Source organism: Lutra lutra, chromosome 9 (genome assembly GCF_902655055.1).
Source record: "Lutra lutra chromosome 9, mLutLut1.2, whole genome shotgun sequence".
NCBI lineage: Eukaryota > Metazoa > Chordata > Mammalia > Carnivora > Mustelidae > Lutra > Lutra lutra.
The window spans coordinates 37,162,889-37,182,045 of record NC_062286.1 but is presented as its reverse complement, the minus strand read 5'-3'; the positions used below and the strand labels follow the sequence as shown (position 1 = coordinate 37,182,045).

General features: G+C 42.9%; 1 protein-coding gene across 1 annotated transcript in view; it reads right to left on the bottom strand.

Annotated features, from left to right (window-relative positions):
- The window catches only part of MERTK (MER proto-oncogene, tyrosine kinase), a 113,647-nt gene extending 110,204 nt beyond the window's left edge, over positions 1–3,443 (bottom strand). Inside the window, exon 1 of the mRNA XM_047744175.1 lies at positions 3,198–3,443. Coding sequence (XP_047600131.1) covers positions 3,198–3,258 — 61 coding nt within the window. The 5' untranslated portion in view covers positions 3,259–3,443. The remainder of the gene's footprint in view (positions 1–3,197) is intronic.
- Between the last annotated feature and the right edge of the window lie 15,714 nt (positions 3,444–19,157).

The following is a 19,157-nucleotide window of genomic DNA, read 5'->3' as shown; positions in this document are numbered from 1 at the left end:
CTGGAAATTATTTCTTTTTTTTTTTTTAAAGATTTTATTTATTTATTTGAGAGAGAGAGACAGTGAGAGAGAGCATGAGCTAGGAGAAGGTCAGAGGGAGAAGCAGACTCCCCATGGAGCTGGGAGCCTGATGTGGGACTCGATCCCGGGATTCCGGGATCATGACCTGAGCCAAAGGCAGTCGTCCAACCAACTGAGCCACCCACCCACCTGGAAATTATTTCTAAAAATAAAACTGAGAAGTTATTATTAATTTTAAACATATCTGTGTTCCAGTCATCACTTTCAAAAAGAGGATCAGAATGACCTCTTTAAAACTATTTATTTTTAAAATGTGTCCTGCTTACTTCTAAAAAGCATTTGAGCCCATTGTCATAAAGCTTGTAAGCAGCGGGAAGACTTAAAGTTCTCTGGGGGGAAAATACTTACAATACGTTGTAATATGGGTTCCTGCATCCCATAAGCTTGGGAGGGAAATGCTAATGTTGAAGGGTTTTAACCTTTAACTTTTAACCAATTTGTTCTAAGGACTGAGTTCAGCTGTAGGTACTGCTTCATGATGGGCTGAGTCCTTCACTTCTATCCACTTTTATATTTTTCTTCCTCTATCCTCTCCCTGGCCCTCTAGACAGCCAACCTTTGCCTGGTTTCCCTGCTCACTGGCTCCCCCATCCAGAGACTGAGCAGAAAGGACATATTGGGAAGTCTGATGACAATGGTTCAGCAGTTTCAGTTCTCTGTGTATGTTTTTCTTCATGGGATGGTGTTTGTGTGTATGCATCTGTGTGTGTGTTGGGGAGGGGGGAGTCCAGGGTTAAAGTGATATGTAAATTTTAATTATTTATCCATTCCCCTCCATTGCATATACACACATCCTTCACCTTGTCCCTCTTTCTCTCTCCCACTTCCGCTAAAATCTTAATTAAAACTGGACAAAGGGTCTAATTTCGATTTTTAGTCTCTACCCATAGCATTCTTACTTCTGTTCTAATTCTGCCACTGAGAATCCCAACCTTTGAGCTTTCACAAGGTAAGATATAACACTGTCAGACATCTCACTGATAAATTTAAGATAAAACCCAGAAGGTAGGGTGCCTGGGTGGCTTATTTGATTAAGGGGTGGACTCTCTATTTTGGCTCAGGTCATGATCTGATATGGACCCCTGCATCAGGGTGGACATGGAGTCTGCTTAAGATTCTCTCTCTTGGGCACCTGGGTGACCCAGTCAATTAAGCATCTCCCTTCAGCTCAGGTCAGAATCCCAAAGTCATAGGAATGAGCCCTGCATCAGCCTCCTTGCTCAGTGGGGAGTCTGCTTCTCCCTCTGCCTCTCTCCTTGCTCATGCTCTCTCACTCTTTCTCTCTCAAATAAACTTAAAAAAAAAAAAAAAAAAACTCTCTCTCCTCCCTCTGCTCCACCCCCCAGCTCTCTCTCTTTCTCTTATTTGAAAAAAAAAAAAAAGGCAAAAGGTAGAAGAAGAACTGGAGAAAATTTTTATTTTTCCTGCTTGGTGGGTTCAGCAGACCTTTTAGGATTATCTGACTAAAGCTTATTGTCTGCTACAAAAGGTTTTTGATAATTGGTTTTTTAAAAATTTAGAGAAACACACCATTTTAAAATATCTTTTTTTTTAAGATTTTATTTATTTTATTTGACAGACAGAGATCACAAGTAGGCAGAGGCAGGTAGAGAGAGAGAGGAGGAAGCAGGCTCCCCGCTGAGCAGAGAGCCCGATGTGGGGCTTGATCCCAGGACCCTGGGATCATGACCTGAGCGGAAGGGAGAGGCTTTAACCCACTGAGCCACCCAGGTGCCCCCATTTTAAAATATCTTATAAGCACCAAAACTGTCTCTTTTGTTGCTTTTCCCATAATTTTCACATTCACGATACCTCCAAGACTATTTATGGTCAGTCCTGAGTAGTAACAAAATAGATTTGCAGCAGATTATGAAAAATGGGATCTGGCAGAAATGCTGAAGAATTTTTTAGGGTTTGGTGGGGGTGGAGAATGGAATTGTTTTGGTTCTTTGATTGGTTTGGCTTTTGATGTTTGCTTCAAATTGCTATGTGGCCCCAAATTATAAATTGCATATGTAATTTAATGTGTAACAAGAGGGTTCACTGCTTAAGAATTTTTTATTTGAGCAACTGAGTTTTCAAATGAAAATCTCAAAGAAAAACATTTAAGTAAATTGCTTAACTATAAATTGAACTTTCCAAGTATTCTTAAAAAATACTTTGACTGTTATTAGGTAAAAGCTATTCAGCCATGTTCATGGTCAAAAGAGACAAAAACCACATGCTGAATGGAAATAGAAAACTTTTAACTAAGAATGTGTTTATTCAAAATACCACCCCCCCATTTCTTTTTTCTTTTTGGCAAAACCTGGTTAGGTTTCTCCCAGCTTCCTCAAGAAATGCATCAGCGATCAAACTTTTAACTTGTTAGCCTCAGGTTGTTGATGCAGAATGGAACCCTCCTTACCTGGCCTCCACTTATCAATCTAGAACCTTATATCGGAATGTGACCGAATCGGGACAAACTAGATGCTGTCCAAGCACATTAGAACCCTAACCCCTAAGTCCAGGGTCCCCACACTCACAGGTTGTCCTTGCAAAGAGGTACTAACATTACCTATAAGGACCCAGTGGGAGCAGACTGGACCGCTGTTCCTCCCTGGCTGACTCCCGTCCTTGGTCGACCGCAGCACCTGGAATACGACCCCAACTTCCCCAAGCTGCTAGTCTCCCTCGGGAGATGGGGCCCGCGGCTCCCAGAACTACTGCCGGAGCCGCGGTCCAACAACGCAACGGTTTCTAGGGGAAAGTTTTCAGCGCATTCCCGACCAAATCTGCGACCAACATTTCCCTGGAGCGAAAACTTCGGGACCTGCAGCGGGTCGGGCCGAGCTCGATTTCCTCCTCTGCGGTAAAAGGGAGCCCTCGGTGCCCACCCCTACCTGACTCCACCGGGACGCGCACCCACGACCCATACTGGGTGCTCCGTTAGTGGGTTGCTGGGGTCCCTGCGCTCCACTCTCTGGCACTCCTGGGGCGTGCGGAGGTGTCTGCAAACTTGCCGAGCAGTCCGGCGCGTCCCCGTTGGCGCGCACCCTTCCCCGAGCTCCGAGGCGCCAGCCCCCGGCCCTCAGCGCCTGGCCCTGGGCCCCGCGCACTCGTCCCCGCGCACTCACCTCCGCTCCAGTACGCGGGGAGGAAGAACCACAGCAGTAGCGGCAGCAGGGACCGCCCCATCCCGGGGCTGCACGTCTGGGAATTCTCTCCCAATCGAGGGACAGACAGACGTCCTAAACCTGGCCCGTCCCAGATCCAGCGCGCCACCAAAGAAGCCCAATGCCGCCGCCAGGACAGCTAACCCCGAAGTGCCCGGCCGAGCCGCGGGCAGGAGGTGCCTAGGACCGAAAGGGGCGGGCCGGGGGCCGAGTCCAAGCGGACCCGAGCCAGTTGGGGTGGGGAGGGGGCGGGAAGGAGGGCGGGCGGAGAGGCGGGCAGCCAAGGGGAAGGAAGGGGACCGGGCTGGACAGTAGGAGCGGGCAGGGGCGGGCCATGGGCCGAGCCTGGGCGGCCCGGGATGGGGGGCGGGAGTGGAGAGAAAGGGAGGGGACTGAAAAAGAGGGGAGGGGCGGCCGGAGGTGTGGAGGAGAAAGAGCCCAGGCCGCTGGGCGGGCCCGGAGCCCAACACTTGTGGATGGGAGAGAGAGAGCAAGAGGGGAATATGTTAGAGGGGAGTGGAAGGCTCCCAAGGCCTTAGCCAGACCCAAGAGGAGGGTGCAGCACCTTGGGGCCGCGGCGATCCCGCAGTCCAGACGTGCAAGACACAGAAGACCCTGGCGGCGACGTTCCCAGAGGCGAAGGCGACCGTGGCACCGCTTTCCACTGAGCGCCGCCCCCTGGGTACCTGGCCGGAGGTGTGAGACTCGGCCCTGGCGTCGAGGAGCGCACTGCCTCCGGGACGAATCCTTTACTGCGCCCCCGTGAGGAGTCAAAGAGAGATGAGGCTCAGGAAAGGAGATGAACATCAAGGGAAAAGCGCACAGCAGGAGTGGAAAAGCAGCTGGAAGCTATAAAGTGTGGAGGGACCAAGAGGGAAGCCGCAAAGAAAGTTCATTATAAAAGAGATCTAAGCCACTTTTACTAATAATTGCAACAGGAGCTTATATTTACATATTTTCTATAAGGAATCATTTCTAGGATTATCTTATTTTTAAAGATTTATTTTTTTTTTTCAGAGAGGGCGAGGGGCAGCAGGAGCCAGAAGAAAGAATCTTTTTTTTTTTAAAGATTTTTTTTTATTTATTTATTTGACAGAGAGAAATCACAAGTAGGCAGAGGCAAGCAGAGAGAGAGGAGGAAGCAGGCTCCCTGCCAAGCAGAGAGCCCGATACGGGGCTCGATCCCAGGACCCTGGGACCATGACCTGAGCCGAAGGCAGAGGCTTTAACCCACTGAGCCACCCAGGTGCCCCCAGAAGAGAGAATCTTAAGCAGATTCAGAGCCTCATGGCTCCATCCCATGGCCCTGCTGAGATCACCACCCGAGCTGAAACCAAGAGTGGGAGGCTTAATTGTGCCACCCAGGTGCCCCAAGATTATTTTTGACAACGTTAGCCAGATTATTGTCATTTCTCTGTTCAAAACTCTACAGTGTTTCCTGCTTTTTTGCTGCGTAATGGCTGAAGGCCTACAAAGTCCTAGGGGATCTGGTCCCCTCTCCCCTCTGACCTCATCTCCTTGCTCCAGTTCTATTAATGCTGGTTTGCTGTCAAACAGTCCCTGAACCTTAGGCTGGCTGGCCTCTTTGGATAGATTTGGTTGTAAACAGACAACAAATCCAAATGGATTTAGGCAGGTGGTTATACTGACAGCAAAAGCAAAATCAGCATGGTATCAGCTCCTTGTGTCCCCACCCCATAGGAGGACACCAAAACAGAGGGGCCAGACGTACACACTCGAGCAGTGGGGGACTCTAGAGCAGCGGACTCTAAACTATTGCCAAGCGGTTATATGGACTTCCACTGGGGCCTGCAGTTGTATCCTTCACGGGAGGGGGAGGCATGGAGGGAAGAAGATGAAAAGTCCGGTGCTCAGCTAGAACTATGGAGAAGAAAGAAAAAAGGCTTGCCACAACGTCCCTGCCTTCCAAGAGCTGCTCACCAGGTTTTCCTGCTCTTGTTCTAGGAGGAATCATACAACCATCTGTCAAGACTTGGGTAACACTACAGTCAAGCCCTGCCTACATGCCTATGTGGAAATATGCAGGGTCACCAGGGCATCTCAGCAGGATCGTTCTAGAATTTTCCTACTGTGGTTCATATACAGTAGACACTCTGCCAGCGCAGGGTATTACACCGACTGTTTGCTCAGAATGCTCTTCCTCCAGACTCACACCCTCTTGGTTAACTCTACTCCTTCAAGTTTGCTCAAACCTCTCTTTCTTGGTGAGGCCTACCTTGCATATAACATTCCAATATCTATTTCTATGTGACAAATCACCTCAAAGATACTGGGGATAAAACAGTAGCCATTATATTAGAGTCATGGATTCTGTGGGTCAGAGATTTGGACAGAGTACAGGGAAGATAGTTTATCCCTGCTCTCCCGTCTCTGCTGGGATCTTAGCCTCAAATGGCTGGGGACTAGAATCATCTAGAACAGGGGTCAGCAAACCAACAGTCAGCCAATCTATCGCCTGTTTTTGCAAATAAGCGTTCTTGGAATACAGCCATTTGTGCTGCTTTTGTACTATGACAGCAGAGTTGAGTCGTTGTGACAGAGATCATATGACCTTGTGATCTGGCCCTTTAAGAAAAACTTGGCCAACCTCTGATCTAAAGGCTTGTGCTGGGACTTGCACTGAGATGACCTGAAGACTAAGGTCACAGACCAGAGCACTTAACGCGGCTTCTCTATGATGGCCTCAGTGTAGTTGGGAGTCTTGCATGGTGGTTTGGGCCACCAAGAGCAGGCATTCGCTCTGGTGAACAAGGTAGAAGCTGTAAGGCCTTTTAAGACCTATAGCCTCAGAAGTCATCTGGTTCTACTTCACTAGACTCTCTTGATGAGAGCAGGTACAACCCCATTCTCACAGGGAAGAGCCGTAAACCCCCTTTCACCTTTTGATGGTGGAAGTGTCAAAGAATTTGCAACTATGTTTTGTAACTTCCACAAATAGGAAAACATAGCTAAAATGTGGGATATCAGCTCTATTGTATTAATTTCACACATGCCATGCATCTAAAAGACATCAGAATTTATTTATTTATTTAAATATTTGAGTTTTTAAAATTTAAATCAATTAATTAACATATGGTGTATTATTAGTTTCAGAGGTAGAGATCAGTGATTCATCATTCTTACATAAAACCCAGTGCTCACTGCATCACGTGCCCTCCTTAAGGTCCATCACCCAGTTACCCCCATCCCCCACTCCAGTTCCCTCCAGTAACCCTCAGTTTCTTTCCTATGTTTAAGAGTCTTTTATGGGGGTGCCTGGGTGGCTCAGTCAGTTAAGCATTTTCCTTTGGTGCAGGTCATGATCCCAGGGTCCTGGGATTGAGCCCTGTGTCGGGCTCAATCCTGTGTCGGGCTCCCTGCTCAGAGGGGAGCCTGCTTCTCCCTCTCTCTCTGCCTGCTGCTCCCCCTGTTTGTGCTCTCTCTCTGTCAAATAAATAAAATCTTTAAAAAAAAAAGAGAGTCTCTTTTGGTTTTTCTCTCTCCCTGATTTCATCTTGTTTTATTTTTCCCTCTCCTCCCCTATGATCCTCTGTTTTGTTTCTTAAATTTCACATATGAGTGAGATCATATAACTGTCTTTCCCTGATTGACTTATTTCACTTAGCCTAATATCTTCTAGTTCCATCTATGCTATTGCAAATGGCAAGATTTCATTTCTTTTGCTGGCTGAGTAGTATTCCATTTATATATACCACTTCTTATTTATCCATTCATCTGTTGATGAACATCTGGGCTTTTTCCATAGTTTGGCTATTATAGACATTGCTGCTATAAACACTGGGGTGAAGGTGCCCCTTAAATCAATATGTTTGTAGAAGAGTATTCTAGAATATGTATGTTTTGTAAACTTAGGTTTTAGTAATTTAAAAATAAAAAATAAATAAAACCTCCAAAAAATAATCGATGTATTTGTATCCTTTGGATAAATACCTAGTAGTGCAATTGCTGGGTCATAGGGTAGCTCTATTTTCAACTTTTTGAGGAACCTCCATATGGTTTTCCAGAGCATCTGCACCAGCTTGCATTCCCACCAGCAGTGTAAGAGGGTTCCCTTTCTGCGCATCCTCGCCAACATCTGTCGTTTCCTGACTTGTTCATTTTAGCCATTCTGACTGGTGTAAGGTTGTAACTCCTTATGGTTTTAATTTGCATTTCCCTGATGCCAACCAATGTTGAGTATTTTTTCATGTGTCTGTTGGCCATTTGGATGTCTTCTTTGGAGAAATGTCTGTTCATGTCTTCTGCCCATTTTTTTAAAAGAGTTTATTTGTTTATTTGACAGAGACAGTGAGAGAGGGAACACAAACAGGGGGAGTGGGAGAGGGAGAAGCAGGCCTCCCACTGAGCAGGGAGCCTGATGCGGGGGCTTGACCCTGGGATCATGACCTGAGTCGAAGGCAGATGCTTAGCAACTGAGCCACCCAGGCACCCCTCTTCTGCCCATTTCTTGATTGGATTAATGGATTGTTCTTTGGGTGTTGAGTTTGGTAAGTTTTTTATAGACTTTGGATACTAGCCCTTTATCTGCCAGGATATTTGCAAATATCTTCTCCTATTCTGTCGGTTGTCTGTTGGTTTTTTCGACTGTTTCCTTCCCTGGGCAAAAGCTTTTTATCTTGATGTAGCCCTGATAGTTCATTTTTGCCTTTGTTTACCTTGCCTTTGGAGACATGTCTAGCAAGAAGTTGCTGTGGCCAAAGTCACAGAGGTTGCTGCCTGTGTTCTCCTCTAGGATTTTGATGGATTCCTGACTCACATTTAAGTCTTTCATCCATTTTGAGTCTATTTTTGTGTGTGGCGTAAGGAAATGGTCCAGTTTCATTTTTCTGCATGTGGCTGTCCAATTTTCCCAACACCATTTGTTGAAGAGATTGTCTTTCTTCCATTGGATAGTCTTTCCTGCTTTGTTGAAGATTAGTTGACCATAGTGTTGAAGGTCCTGACTTCTCTATTCTGTTCATTGGTCTATGTGTCTGTTTTTGTGCCAGTACCACACTGTCTTGTTGATTACAGCATTGCAATAGAGCTTGAAGTCAGGGATTGTGATGCCACCAGCTTTGGTTTTCTTTTTCAACATTCTTTTTGCTATTCGGGGTCTCTTCTAGTTTCATACAAATTTTAGGATTGTTTGTTCCAGCTCTGTGAAAAAAGTTGTTGGTATTTTGATAGGATTGCTTTGAATGTGTAGATTGCTCTAGGGAGCATAGACATTTTAACAATATTTGTTCTTCCAATCTATGAGCATGGAATGTTTTTCCATTTCTTTATGTCTGCTTCAATTTCTTTCATGCATATTCTACAGTTTTCTGAGTAAAGATCCTTTGCCTCTTTGGTTGGGTTTATTCCTATGTATCTTATGGGTTTTGGTGCAATTGTAGAATGCGATGGACTCCTTAATTTCTCTTGTGTCTGTCTCCTTATTAGTATATAGAAATGCAACTGATTTCTGTGCATTGATTTCATATCCTGGGACACTGCTGAATTCCTATATGAATTCTAGCAATTTGGGGTTGGAGTGTTTTGGGTTTTCCACATAAAGTATCATGTCATCTGTGAAGAGTGAGGGTTTGACTTCTTGTTTGCTGATTTGGATGCCTTTTATTTCTTTTTGTTGTCTGATTGCTGAGGATAAGACTTCTAATACTATATTGAACAACAAGGGTGATAGTGGACATCCCTGCAGTGTTCCTGAGCTTAGGAGGAAAGCTCTCAGTTTTCCCCATTGAGAAGCTGTGGGCTTTTTGTACTTGGCCTTTATGATATTAAGGTATGCTCCTTCTATCCCTAGACAGTGAGGAGGTTTAATCAAGAAAGGATGCTGTACTTTGTCAAATGCTATTTCTGCATCTCTTGACAGGATGATATAGTTCTTGTCCTTTCTTTTATTAATGTAGTGTATCATTGATTGATTGATTTGTGGATATTGAACCACCCTTGCATCCCAGAAATAAATTCCACTTGGTGGTGGTAAATAATCCTTTTAATGTACTGTTGGGTTCCATTGGCTAGTATCTTGGTGAGAATTTTTGCATCCATCTTCATCAGGGATATTGGTCTGTAATTCGCCTTTTTGGTGGGGTCTTTGTGTGGTTTTGGGATCAAGGTAATGCTGGCCTCAGAGAAGGAGTTTGAAAATTTTCTGTCCATTTCTATTTTTTTAAAATAGCTTCAGAAGAATAGGTATTAATTCTCCTTTAAATGTTTGGTAGAATTCCCCCTGGAAAGTCATCTGGCCCTGGGCTCTTGTTTGTTGGGAGATTTTGATTACTGTTTCAGTTTCCTTGCTGGTTATGGGTCTGTTCAAGTTTTCTATTTCAGAAAGGTTTGTATTGCTATATTATTCCCTCTTAGGACTGCCTTTGCTGCATCCCAAAGTTTTGAACAGTTTTATTTTCATTTTCATTTGTTCCCATGAATTTTTCTAATTCTTTTAATATCCTGGCTAACCCATTCATTCTTTAGTAGGATGCACTTTAACTTCCATGTATTTGAGTTCTTTCCAAATTTTCTGTTATGATTGAGTTCAAGTTTCAAAGCATTGTGGTCTGAAAATATGCACAGAATGATCCCAATCTTTTGGTACTAGTTGAGAACTGATTTGTGACCCACTGTGTGATCTATTCTGGAGAATGTTTCATGTACACTTGAAAAGAATGAGGATTCTGTTGCTTTAGGATGGAATGCTCTGAATATACCTGTGAAGTCCATCTGGTCTAGTGTGTCATTCAAAGCCCTTCTTTCCTTGTTGATCTTCTTCTTTGGTGATCTATCCATTACAGTGAGTGGAATGTTAAGGTCCCCTACTGTTATTGTATTATTATAAATGTGTTTCTTTAATGTTATTAATTGGTATATATAATTGGCTGCTTCCATGTTAGAGGCATAAATATTGACAATTGTTAGATTTTCTTGTTGGATAGACTTTTTAATTATGATATTGTGTCCTTCCTCATCTTTTATTACAGTCTTTAGTTTAAAATCTAATTTGTCTGGGGCGCCTGGGTGGCTCAGTGGGTTAAAGCCTCTGCCTTCGGCTCAGGTCATGATCCCAGGGTCCTGGGATCGAGCCCCGCATTGGGCTCTCTGCTTGGCCAGGAGCCTGCTTCCTCCTCTCTCTCTGCCTCCCTTTGCCTACTTGTGATCTCTGTCTGTCAAATAAATAAATTAAATTAAAAAAAATAATAAAATCTAATTTGTCTAATAGAAGGATTGCTTCCCTAGCTTTCTTTTGATGTCCATTAGCATGATAAATAGTTTTCCACCCTCTCACATTCAATCTGGAGGTGTCTTTGGGTCTAAAATGGGTCTCTTGCAGACAACATACTGATGGGTCTTATTTGTTTTAATCCAATCTGATACCCTGTGTCTTTTGACTGGAGGTTTTAGGCCATTTACATTCACAGTAGCTGTTGAAAGATATGAATTTACTGCCATTGTATTACCTGTAAAATCACTGCAAAATCACTCTGTTCCTTTCTGGACTATATTACTTTTGGGCTCTCTCTTCATTTAAAAAATTCCCTTTAATATTTCTTGCGGGGCCAATTTAGTGATCACAATTCTTTTAGTTTCTGTTTGTTCTGGAAGCTTTTTTATCTCTCCTTCTATTCTGAATGACAGCCTTGCTGGATAACGTATCCTTGGCTGCATATTTTTCTCATTTAGTATCCTGAATAATCATGCCAGTCCTTTCTGGCATGCCAGGTCTCAGTGGATAGGTCTTCTGCCAGTCTAATATTTCTACCTTTGTAGGTTATGGACCTCTTATCCTGAGCTGCTTTCAGGATTTTCTCTTTATCTCTGAGATATTGTATGTTGAAGTGTTTACCTATTTTCATTGATTTTGAGGGGGACTCTATGTGCCTCCTGGACTTGAATGCCTGTTTCCTTCCCTAGATTAGGGAAGTTCTCAGCTTTACTTTGTTCCAATTACCTTCTGCCCCTCTCCACCCTTTCCTCTTCTTCTGGGATCCCAATTATTCTAATATTGTTTCATTTTATGGTATTATTTATCTCTCGAATTCTCCCCTCATGATCCAGTAGTGTCTATCTCTCTTTTTCTCAGCTTCTTTATTCTTCATCATTTTGTCTTCTATATCACCAATTCTCTACTATGCCCCATTTATCTTAGCAGTTAGAGACTCCATTTTTGAATGCATCTCACTAATATCACTAATAGCCTTTTTGATTTTGACTTGATTAGATTTTAGTTCTTTTATTTCTCCAGGAAAGGATTCTCTACTGTCTTCTTTTTTCAAGTCCAGCTAGTATCTTTATAATTGTCATTCTGAACTCTAGTTCTGACATCTTACTTACATCCATACTGATTAGGTCCCTAGCAGTCAGTTAGTACTACCTCTTATTCTCCTTTTTGAAGTGAGTTTTGTCACCATGTTGTTGCAGAATGTGATTGCTTTTCTATTTGTTGAATTGTAGCAGTTCTTTTCTTAGATTTCTGTTTGAGTTCACAGGTGTTCATAATGATTTGATAGGTATCTAGCTGAATTCCTGGGACCAGAAAAACTAAGGTCTCCTACTCCTCTGCCATCTCGGAAAGTCCATGACATTGTAATTTCATGTCTTAATTATTCAAGTGATCAAATATGTGAAGGGAAATTTGAACCAAAAAAAAAAATTAGACCCCCACACTAAACCAATATTTCCATTCTAATAGGACCTCTGGGCCCAAATGCTACATGTGTACAACTTCAGCAGGGCGACACCACTGTGGAACCCATACTTAAATGCCCACTACGTATCTTACATTTACTAAGAGTCTGTGTATAACAAGGAGGAGCCCCTACTGTTAATTACCTAAGAAAAAGAAGGAATGTCAAGGGCCTGTAGTTGCATTCATCCAGGGTCTAGGGAAGACTACCCCCAATGTTTCAAGTGTAGAGGGCTGTGCCCCAAATCAAGGGGCAGTGTAATGATAATCTGAATTGACTGTGTTCAACATAACAGTGGCTAGATTTAAGACTTCCAATCAATGCAAAAGTTGGGTATTCATCCTTTCTGATGGCTAAGTAATATTCCATTTTGTATATGGACCACATCTTCTTTATCCATTTGTCTGTTGAAGGGCATCTCGGCTCTTTCCACAGTTTGGCTATTGTGGACATTGTTGCTATGAACATTGGGGTACATAAGGAGGGCACGTATTGCATGGAGCACAGGGTGTTGTACATAAACAATGAACCTTGGAACACTGCATCAAAAATTAATGATGTATTTTATGGTGACTAACATAGCACAATAAAAAAACCCCAAAACTTCCAGTTGAACTCCCCATGAGCACACATGAAATATGTAGGGACTCATTCTCAACCATCCCATTGGAAACCCACACCCTACTTTCTCTTTGTCCCCCTGGTATCCCACACTTACCCTTTCAGCCTTGTCCCCAGATGCAGTTTGTAATTTACTTCCGCCTCCTACTTCCAGTCAACCACAGGGACCCCCAATTCAGAGCTGGTCTCCTCTTGTCCACTTTCACATAGTGCAGACCACCCAATATAGTATTTACACACCTGGCTTGGCCTCAGGATACTTTGAATGAGATGTACTGAGTAATGGCTTCATCCCTCTTTCAGTGCCAGAGAGCCATTCATTCATTCACCATTTCACAGACATCGACTGAGCACATGCTCAATTCCAGATATAATATCAATACCTAGGACATATGCACAACACCTCCCTCAGGGAGCCAGTCCCATGAACCCTCATGCTAGTCATAGCCTGGACTCACTCACTCAGCAGCCATTCATGGTCTTCCAGTCACAGCTCCCTGGATTTCCTTAGCAGAACCTTAGCTCGCACACTCACATTCCTTCTTGTCCCTGAGTGCTGAGGTGGGGGTTCTCCTTCCTGCCTTAACACCATTCCCTGACCCTCCTCTCTAAAGTCTGTGGGTTTGATCATTATGTTACCAGCCCTGCTTGCTCCAGTTATCTATAGACCTCTGGGGCTTTCTCTCTCATTCCTTGAAGATTTCAGTACTTGCACCACAGTCACTCCTTCATGGTATCCTTTTAGGGATACTGTGATTATATATACCATATAATGACATTCCAACACTATATATTTCAAGTTCCTTGACTTCTTGGACTCCATTCAGTGTGCTGAGCAACACATATATGTATGTGCTAAGTTCTCAAAATTTACTGGGTAACTGGGTGGTGACAATAAGATAGTCAAGTTAGAGTGCCCCACATCTTTCTTTCTTTTTCTTTTTTTTTTTTTTTAAGAGCGAGAGAGAGCGCATGTGTGCACAGGGGCAGTGCTGGGAGGGGCAGAGGGAGAGAGAGACTCTCAAGTAGACTCCATGCTGAGTGCCACACCTGATGTGTGGCTTGATCTCTTGACCGTGAGATCATGACCTGAGTTGAAAGCAAGAGTTGGATGCTTAACTGACTGAGCCACCCAGGCACCCCAGTGCCCCAAATCTTAAGGAAAGCACAGCATCAGAGCACCTCCGTGGCTCAGTTGGTTAAGAGCCTGCCTTTGGGGATGCCTGGGTGGCTCAGTTGGTTGAGTGGCTGCTTTTGGCTCAGGTCATGATCCCGGAGTCCTGGGATTGAGTTCTGCATCGGGCTCCCTGCTCAGTGGAGAGCCTGCTTCTCTCTCTCTCTGCTGCTCGCCCTGCTTGTGCTCTCTCTCTGTCAAATAAATAAGTAAAATCTTAAAAAAAAAAAAGAAAGAAAGAAAGAAAGTACAGCATCTTGTAGTTTCTTGGGCAAAAAAGATGGTGCATGGAAGAGTCTCCATTCAGTGAACCGAACAACATACTGGGTGTACAAGTGTATAGCTCTTGGAGGCCTGTTGTAGGGAAGGTAATCCACTAGGAATATTGAATCTAACACGAGTGTGCCACAGCACTTGTAGAACTGTTAAGTGGCAACTAGACAGAAATCCATTGCTAAAGGAGACTCACCAGATCCAGATCCTACAGTTTGTTACAAAAAGAGAATATGGATAGAAACAACAATAAAGTAAGACTATACATCACAATTAAAGGTTAGTTTATGGGAAGGGGTCCAGAGAGGCCAGGTACAGGATCCTTTGTCCTCCCTTCTGTAAGGCATGTGGCCAGATGCACTTTCCCTTTTGGATCAGGAACCACCTGAAAAACGTTGGAAACAAGGAACCCGAAATAGAGGCTCAGCTGGGAATTTTAATATTTTTGTTTGGTCATCTAGATGTATTTCCAAGGCATAACCAGCCTCAACAGCAGAGTCCTCTTGGGGGGTCTCACTGAGACCAGGTGCAAATCATCTGTCTCATTGTTTTCAATAAACAAGGCGGACAAGCTGGTACAAATCTGCTTGAACCTCTACAAACCCATGATTACAAAGCAACATTATTAATCAGTATGCTTCATGCCCTGACCAGGAATCAGGGCCATGCAGGAACTTTAGCAAAATAGCTCAAGCTGACTCCAGGCCCTCATGGTACAATAGCTTTTGTAGTCGTTGAAAATGAAATGATACAAGTAGAAGTTTCCATTCAGCACAGTGATTACCAAAGTGAAATAAAAGCATTTCCTTTCATGGTGTTGGGAACTCTTTTGTGAGAAAATCCATTCACTAGACTGAAAAACTTACTGAAAGTAAAATTGTCTAGCCCAGAAAAGGGAGAGTACTGTTTAAAGATGCCCCCCAATGTATTGAACAATTGTATAAAAGAATTGTTGGGCTTTTGCTGTTCGCTGGGGAAGTGATGTTGGGCATGTCAGAGAGTCCATTGGGTGTCCGGGAAAGTGCAAGTATTCCAGTGTTCCATTTTGTTATAAAAATGAGATGGTGTATGTTTTCACCATGGTGGAAAAAAAGTGGAAGTCCTCTTGTCTGGCATTTGCAATTTGTTATGGGGCCAAGAGAATTTTTGAATACTTCATTCAGCCAGCAGACTGAATAACACAGTAGAAAGCCAAGTGCTCAGTTCTTGAATTTTTGGGGTATGATAATGGGGCATTTAAGATACCTCATTCCACGTGCTGAACAGATTGGAAATTGTTCAGCTCATGTATCCACATGTGTTTGCATGTGTGTGGTGGGGGTGGGAAGGGCAAATTTGAATTGTGTGTTTAAAAGGCTCAAATCACAGCCAGCAACATATGGGAAGTACAAGTATTGGAGCATATAAGTGACTGCATTTGGAGGAGTAAATGACAAACTGGAAGGACCAGTGTCCAACCCTTGCAGCTTTTGGAAACCTGAGATGGTGTTGATAAGATATTCCTTCACGATGCTGAACAACATCTGGGATGTGTAAGTGTCTAGACATTAGAATTCACTGAGGTACTCAGATGGTGCTTAGCAGAGTCTCAGATCAGTGTAAAAGCATTCTGGATGTACAAGTGTCCAACACTTGAAGCCTGGGGGACACTAAGACGGTGGATGTAGAGGGTTATTCAGCATGCTACAGAACATAGCAGAAGCATAGAAATCTAGATTTGGGGGGCACCTGGGTGAATCAGTCGTTAGGTGTATGCCTTCAGCTCAGGTCATTGAACCCAGGGTCCTGGGATGAGCCCCACATTGGGCTCCCTGCTCAGTGGGGAGCCTGATTCTCCCTCTCCCACTCCCCCGGCTTGTGTTCCTTCTCTCCCTGTGTCTCTCTTGCTGTGTCTCAGTCCATAAATAAAATCTTCAAAAAAAAAAAAGAGCTATAGATTTTATAGTTTAATGGGAAACTGAGCTGATGCCTGTATGCAACTCCATTTAGCTTCTTGTGCAAAATACTAGTAGTCAAAGTGTTTTGCCTTTGTAGTTGTAGGGAGACCTGAGCTAGTTCGTGTAAAGGACTCCATTTTGCTTGCCAAAACCATTCTGAAAATAAGAAGTTTCTAGTTCTTATACTTTGTTGGCAAAATGAGGATGGTAAGGACATGAAGTTCCATTTGCTGAACCACATGCTGAAATTACAGGGGTCTTGTTTTGGTGGTTTCTCAGGAATGGCTGCTGTCGGTGATCTGCGAGGTAGCAGACAACAGAATCTGATTGATAATAGCTTTTGATCATCTACTTGGATACTTGTACTTCTGTCATCTCCTCACATTCTCTGTGCTCTTTGATGTGTTCGTTTACCACTTACAGTGCAAAGACTGTGTGTGTGCATGCATGTGTGTGTGTGTGTGTGTGTTGGAGCTGCTGGATTGGTGTTTTTGAGTTTCAGATTTCCTGTTAACCCTTGGCTGGAGCTGTAAAACCTAAGCTTGTAGTTCTTTTTGTATGGGTGAACATTTAATTTTATTTTACTTATATATTTATTTAAGAAAAGATTTTATTTATTTATTTGACAGAGAGAGAGAGAGAGAGCACACAAGCAGGTAGAACAGCAGAGGGAGAGGGAGAAGCAGGCTCCCTACGGAGCAGGAAGCCCGATGCGGGGCTCCATCCCAGGACCCTGGGATCATGACCTAAGTGGAAGGCAGATGCTTAACCCACTGAGCCACCCAAGTGCCCTTGTATGAGTGAATATTCTAAAAGGGAGTATGAAAGGAGTGCCCGGGTGGCTCAGTCAGTGAAACGTCCAACTCTTGGTTTCAGCTCAGATGGTGATCTCAGGGTCATGGAATCAAGCCCCGTGTCAGGCTCCACGCTCAGCAGGGAGTCTGCTTGAGGTTCTCTCTCCCTCACCTTCTGTCCCTCCCACTCCTCCTCTCTTTCTCTGAAATAAGTAAATAAATCTTTAAAAGGGAGTCCAGGGGCGCCTGGGTGGCTCAGTGGGTTAAAGCCTCTGCCTTCGGCTCCGGTCATGATCTCAGGGTCCTGAGATCGAGTCCTGCATTGGACTCTCTGTTCAGCGGGAAGCCTGCTTCTCCTCTCTCTCTCTCTCTGCCTGCCTCTCTGCCTACTTGTGATCTCTGTCTGTCAAATAAATAAGTAAAATATTTTAAAAAAAATAAAAAATAAAAGGAGTCCGAGAGAAAAAAGACCTTTCCTCACAAAAGATGACAATCTTTTGCAAAGGCTTGTTTGTCAATAACCCTTTCTGCATCTCTCTTGTCTCTCAATTTAAGGGGAAAGCTCCATGGGCAATAATAAAGTGTTATGAAATCTTAAAAGCTATGCCACTAACTTCAGCCACAAGCTGCCCAGACAAGCCTACAGCTAAGGGTGTAGAACAAAATAGCTAGAGGTAATCTAGCTATTAACTCCTCTTTAGGGTCCTCTTACCTGAGATGAAATGGTCTTTGGAAGAAACACCAAAAGAACCACAGTCAAGGACTGTGGATACAGAATAGACTGACATTGTCAGCATAGACTGCTGTCAACCTGAACTAAAGGACTGGGGTAGGTTTTGCAGACTTCTTAGTCCAGAAGCAGACAAATGCATGAAAATACACTGCTTAACCCAGGAGCTGCGAAACCTACTTTTGATTTAATTATGGGTAATATTCTACTTTTAGTGAACATATCAAAAAGCTTTTCCCTTCATCTCTAACCACCAATTTTACTGCCATACTTGTTCAAACTGGAATGAGACATCCTTTATATAGTATGCTGTACTAACTGACCCCTTGGAATTCAGAATAAGCAATCCCATAAAGAGTATAAAGTAGATTATAAGCTAACAATGAAAACATATGATAAAGATTATGTTATGATTAATGATATAGGTTGGTTAGCTTTATCTACAAAACTGCTCAGAATAATGGTAACATTGGTTAAATATTATGCAAAGTGTCTTTACCCAGTTCTCTTCTTTCCTAACCATAATTTTTTTTTTTTGCATAGCTTCACTAAGAATTTGTCTTCTTTTTTACCAGGTTATAATTGGATAAATCAATTTATAACCATAATCATGATGAAGATTTCATTTAAGTACAATAAGCTTTATCAAGGAACAAGGTGGTATGTTTCCTTTTTTTTTTAGTTTTGAGAATTCTTTATATATTCTGGATAAAAGTTATCTGTCACTGATGTGACTTGCAAAATTCTTTTCCAATCTGGGCTTGGCTTTTCTTTCTCTTAACAATGTCTTTAGCAGAGCAAAAAGTGTTAATTTTGATGAGGTTCAATTCACTATTTTTTTTTCTTTTTTGGATTGTGCTTTTAGTGTCTTATCTAAGAACTTTTTTTTAAAAAGAGCTTTATTCAGGTATATTTCACATAGGATAACATTCTCCCTTTTTAACTATATAATTCAGCAGTTTTTAGTATATTAACAGACTTGTGCAACCATCATTATTTTAGAGCATTTCATCAACCCAAAAAAGAAACCCCATACCTATTAGCAGTCATTTTCTACTCCTTCATCCTCACCCTCTGTCCCAACCCCCAGCCCCTGGCAACCACTAATTTATTTCTCTGCCTATTCCAGGCCTTCATTATAAATGGAATTATATAACATGTGGCCATTGGTGACTGAATTCTTTCATTAGGCATCATATTTTCAATATGCATTCATGTTGTAGCATGTAACAAAATTTCATTCCCTTTTATAGCTGAATAATACACCACTGCATGAGTATGCCACATTTTGTTTATCCAGTCATCAGTTGATGGCCATTTGGGTTACTTCCACTATTATGAATAATGCTGTTATTAATTATGAATTAATTATGAATATTATGGCTATTATGAATAATGCTGTTATTGAGCATTCATGTAGAAGTGTTTATGTGAGCATATATTTTCAGTTCTCTTGGGTATATACCTGGGAGTAGAATTGCTGGGTCAGATGGTAACTCTAGGTTTAAATTTTTTGAGGATCTGTCAAACTGTCTTACGGAGTGGCTACACCATTTTGCATTCCCACCACTAATGTAGGAGGGTTCCAATATTTTCACATTCTCATCAACATTTGTTATCGTACAACTTTTGGGTTACAGCCACCCTAATGGGTGTGAAATGGTATCTCACTGTTTTGAGATTTGCATTTCCCTGATGACTA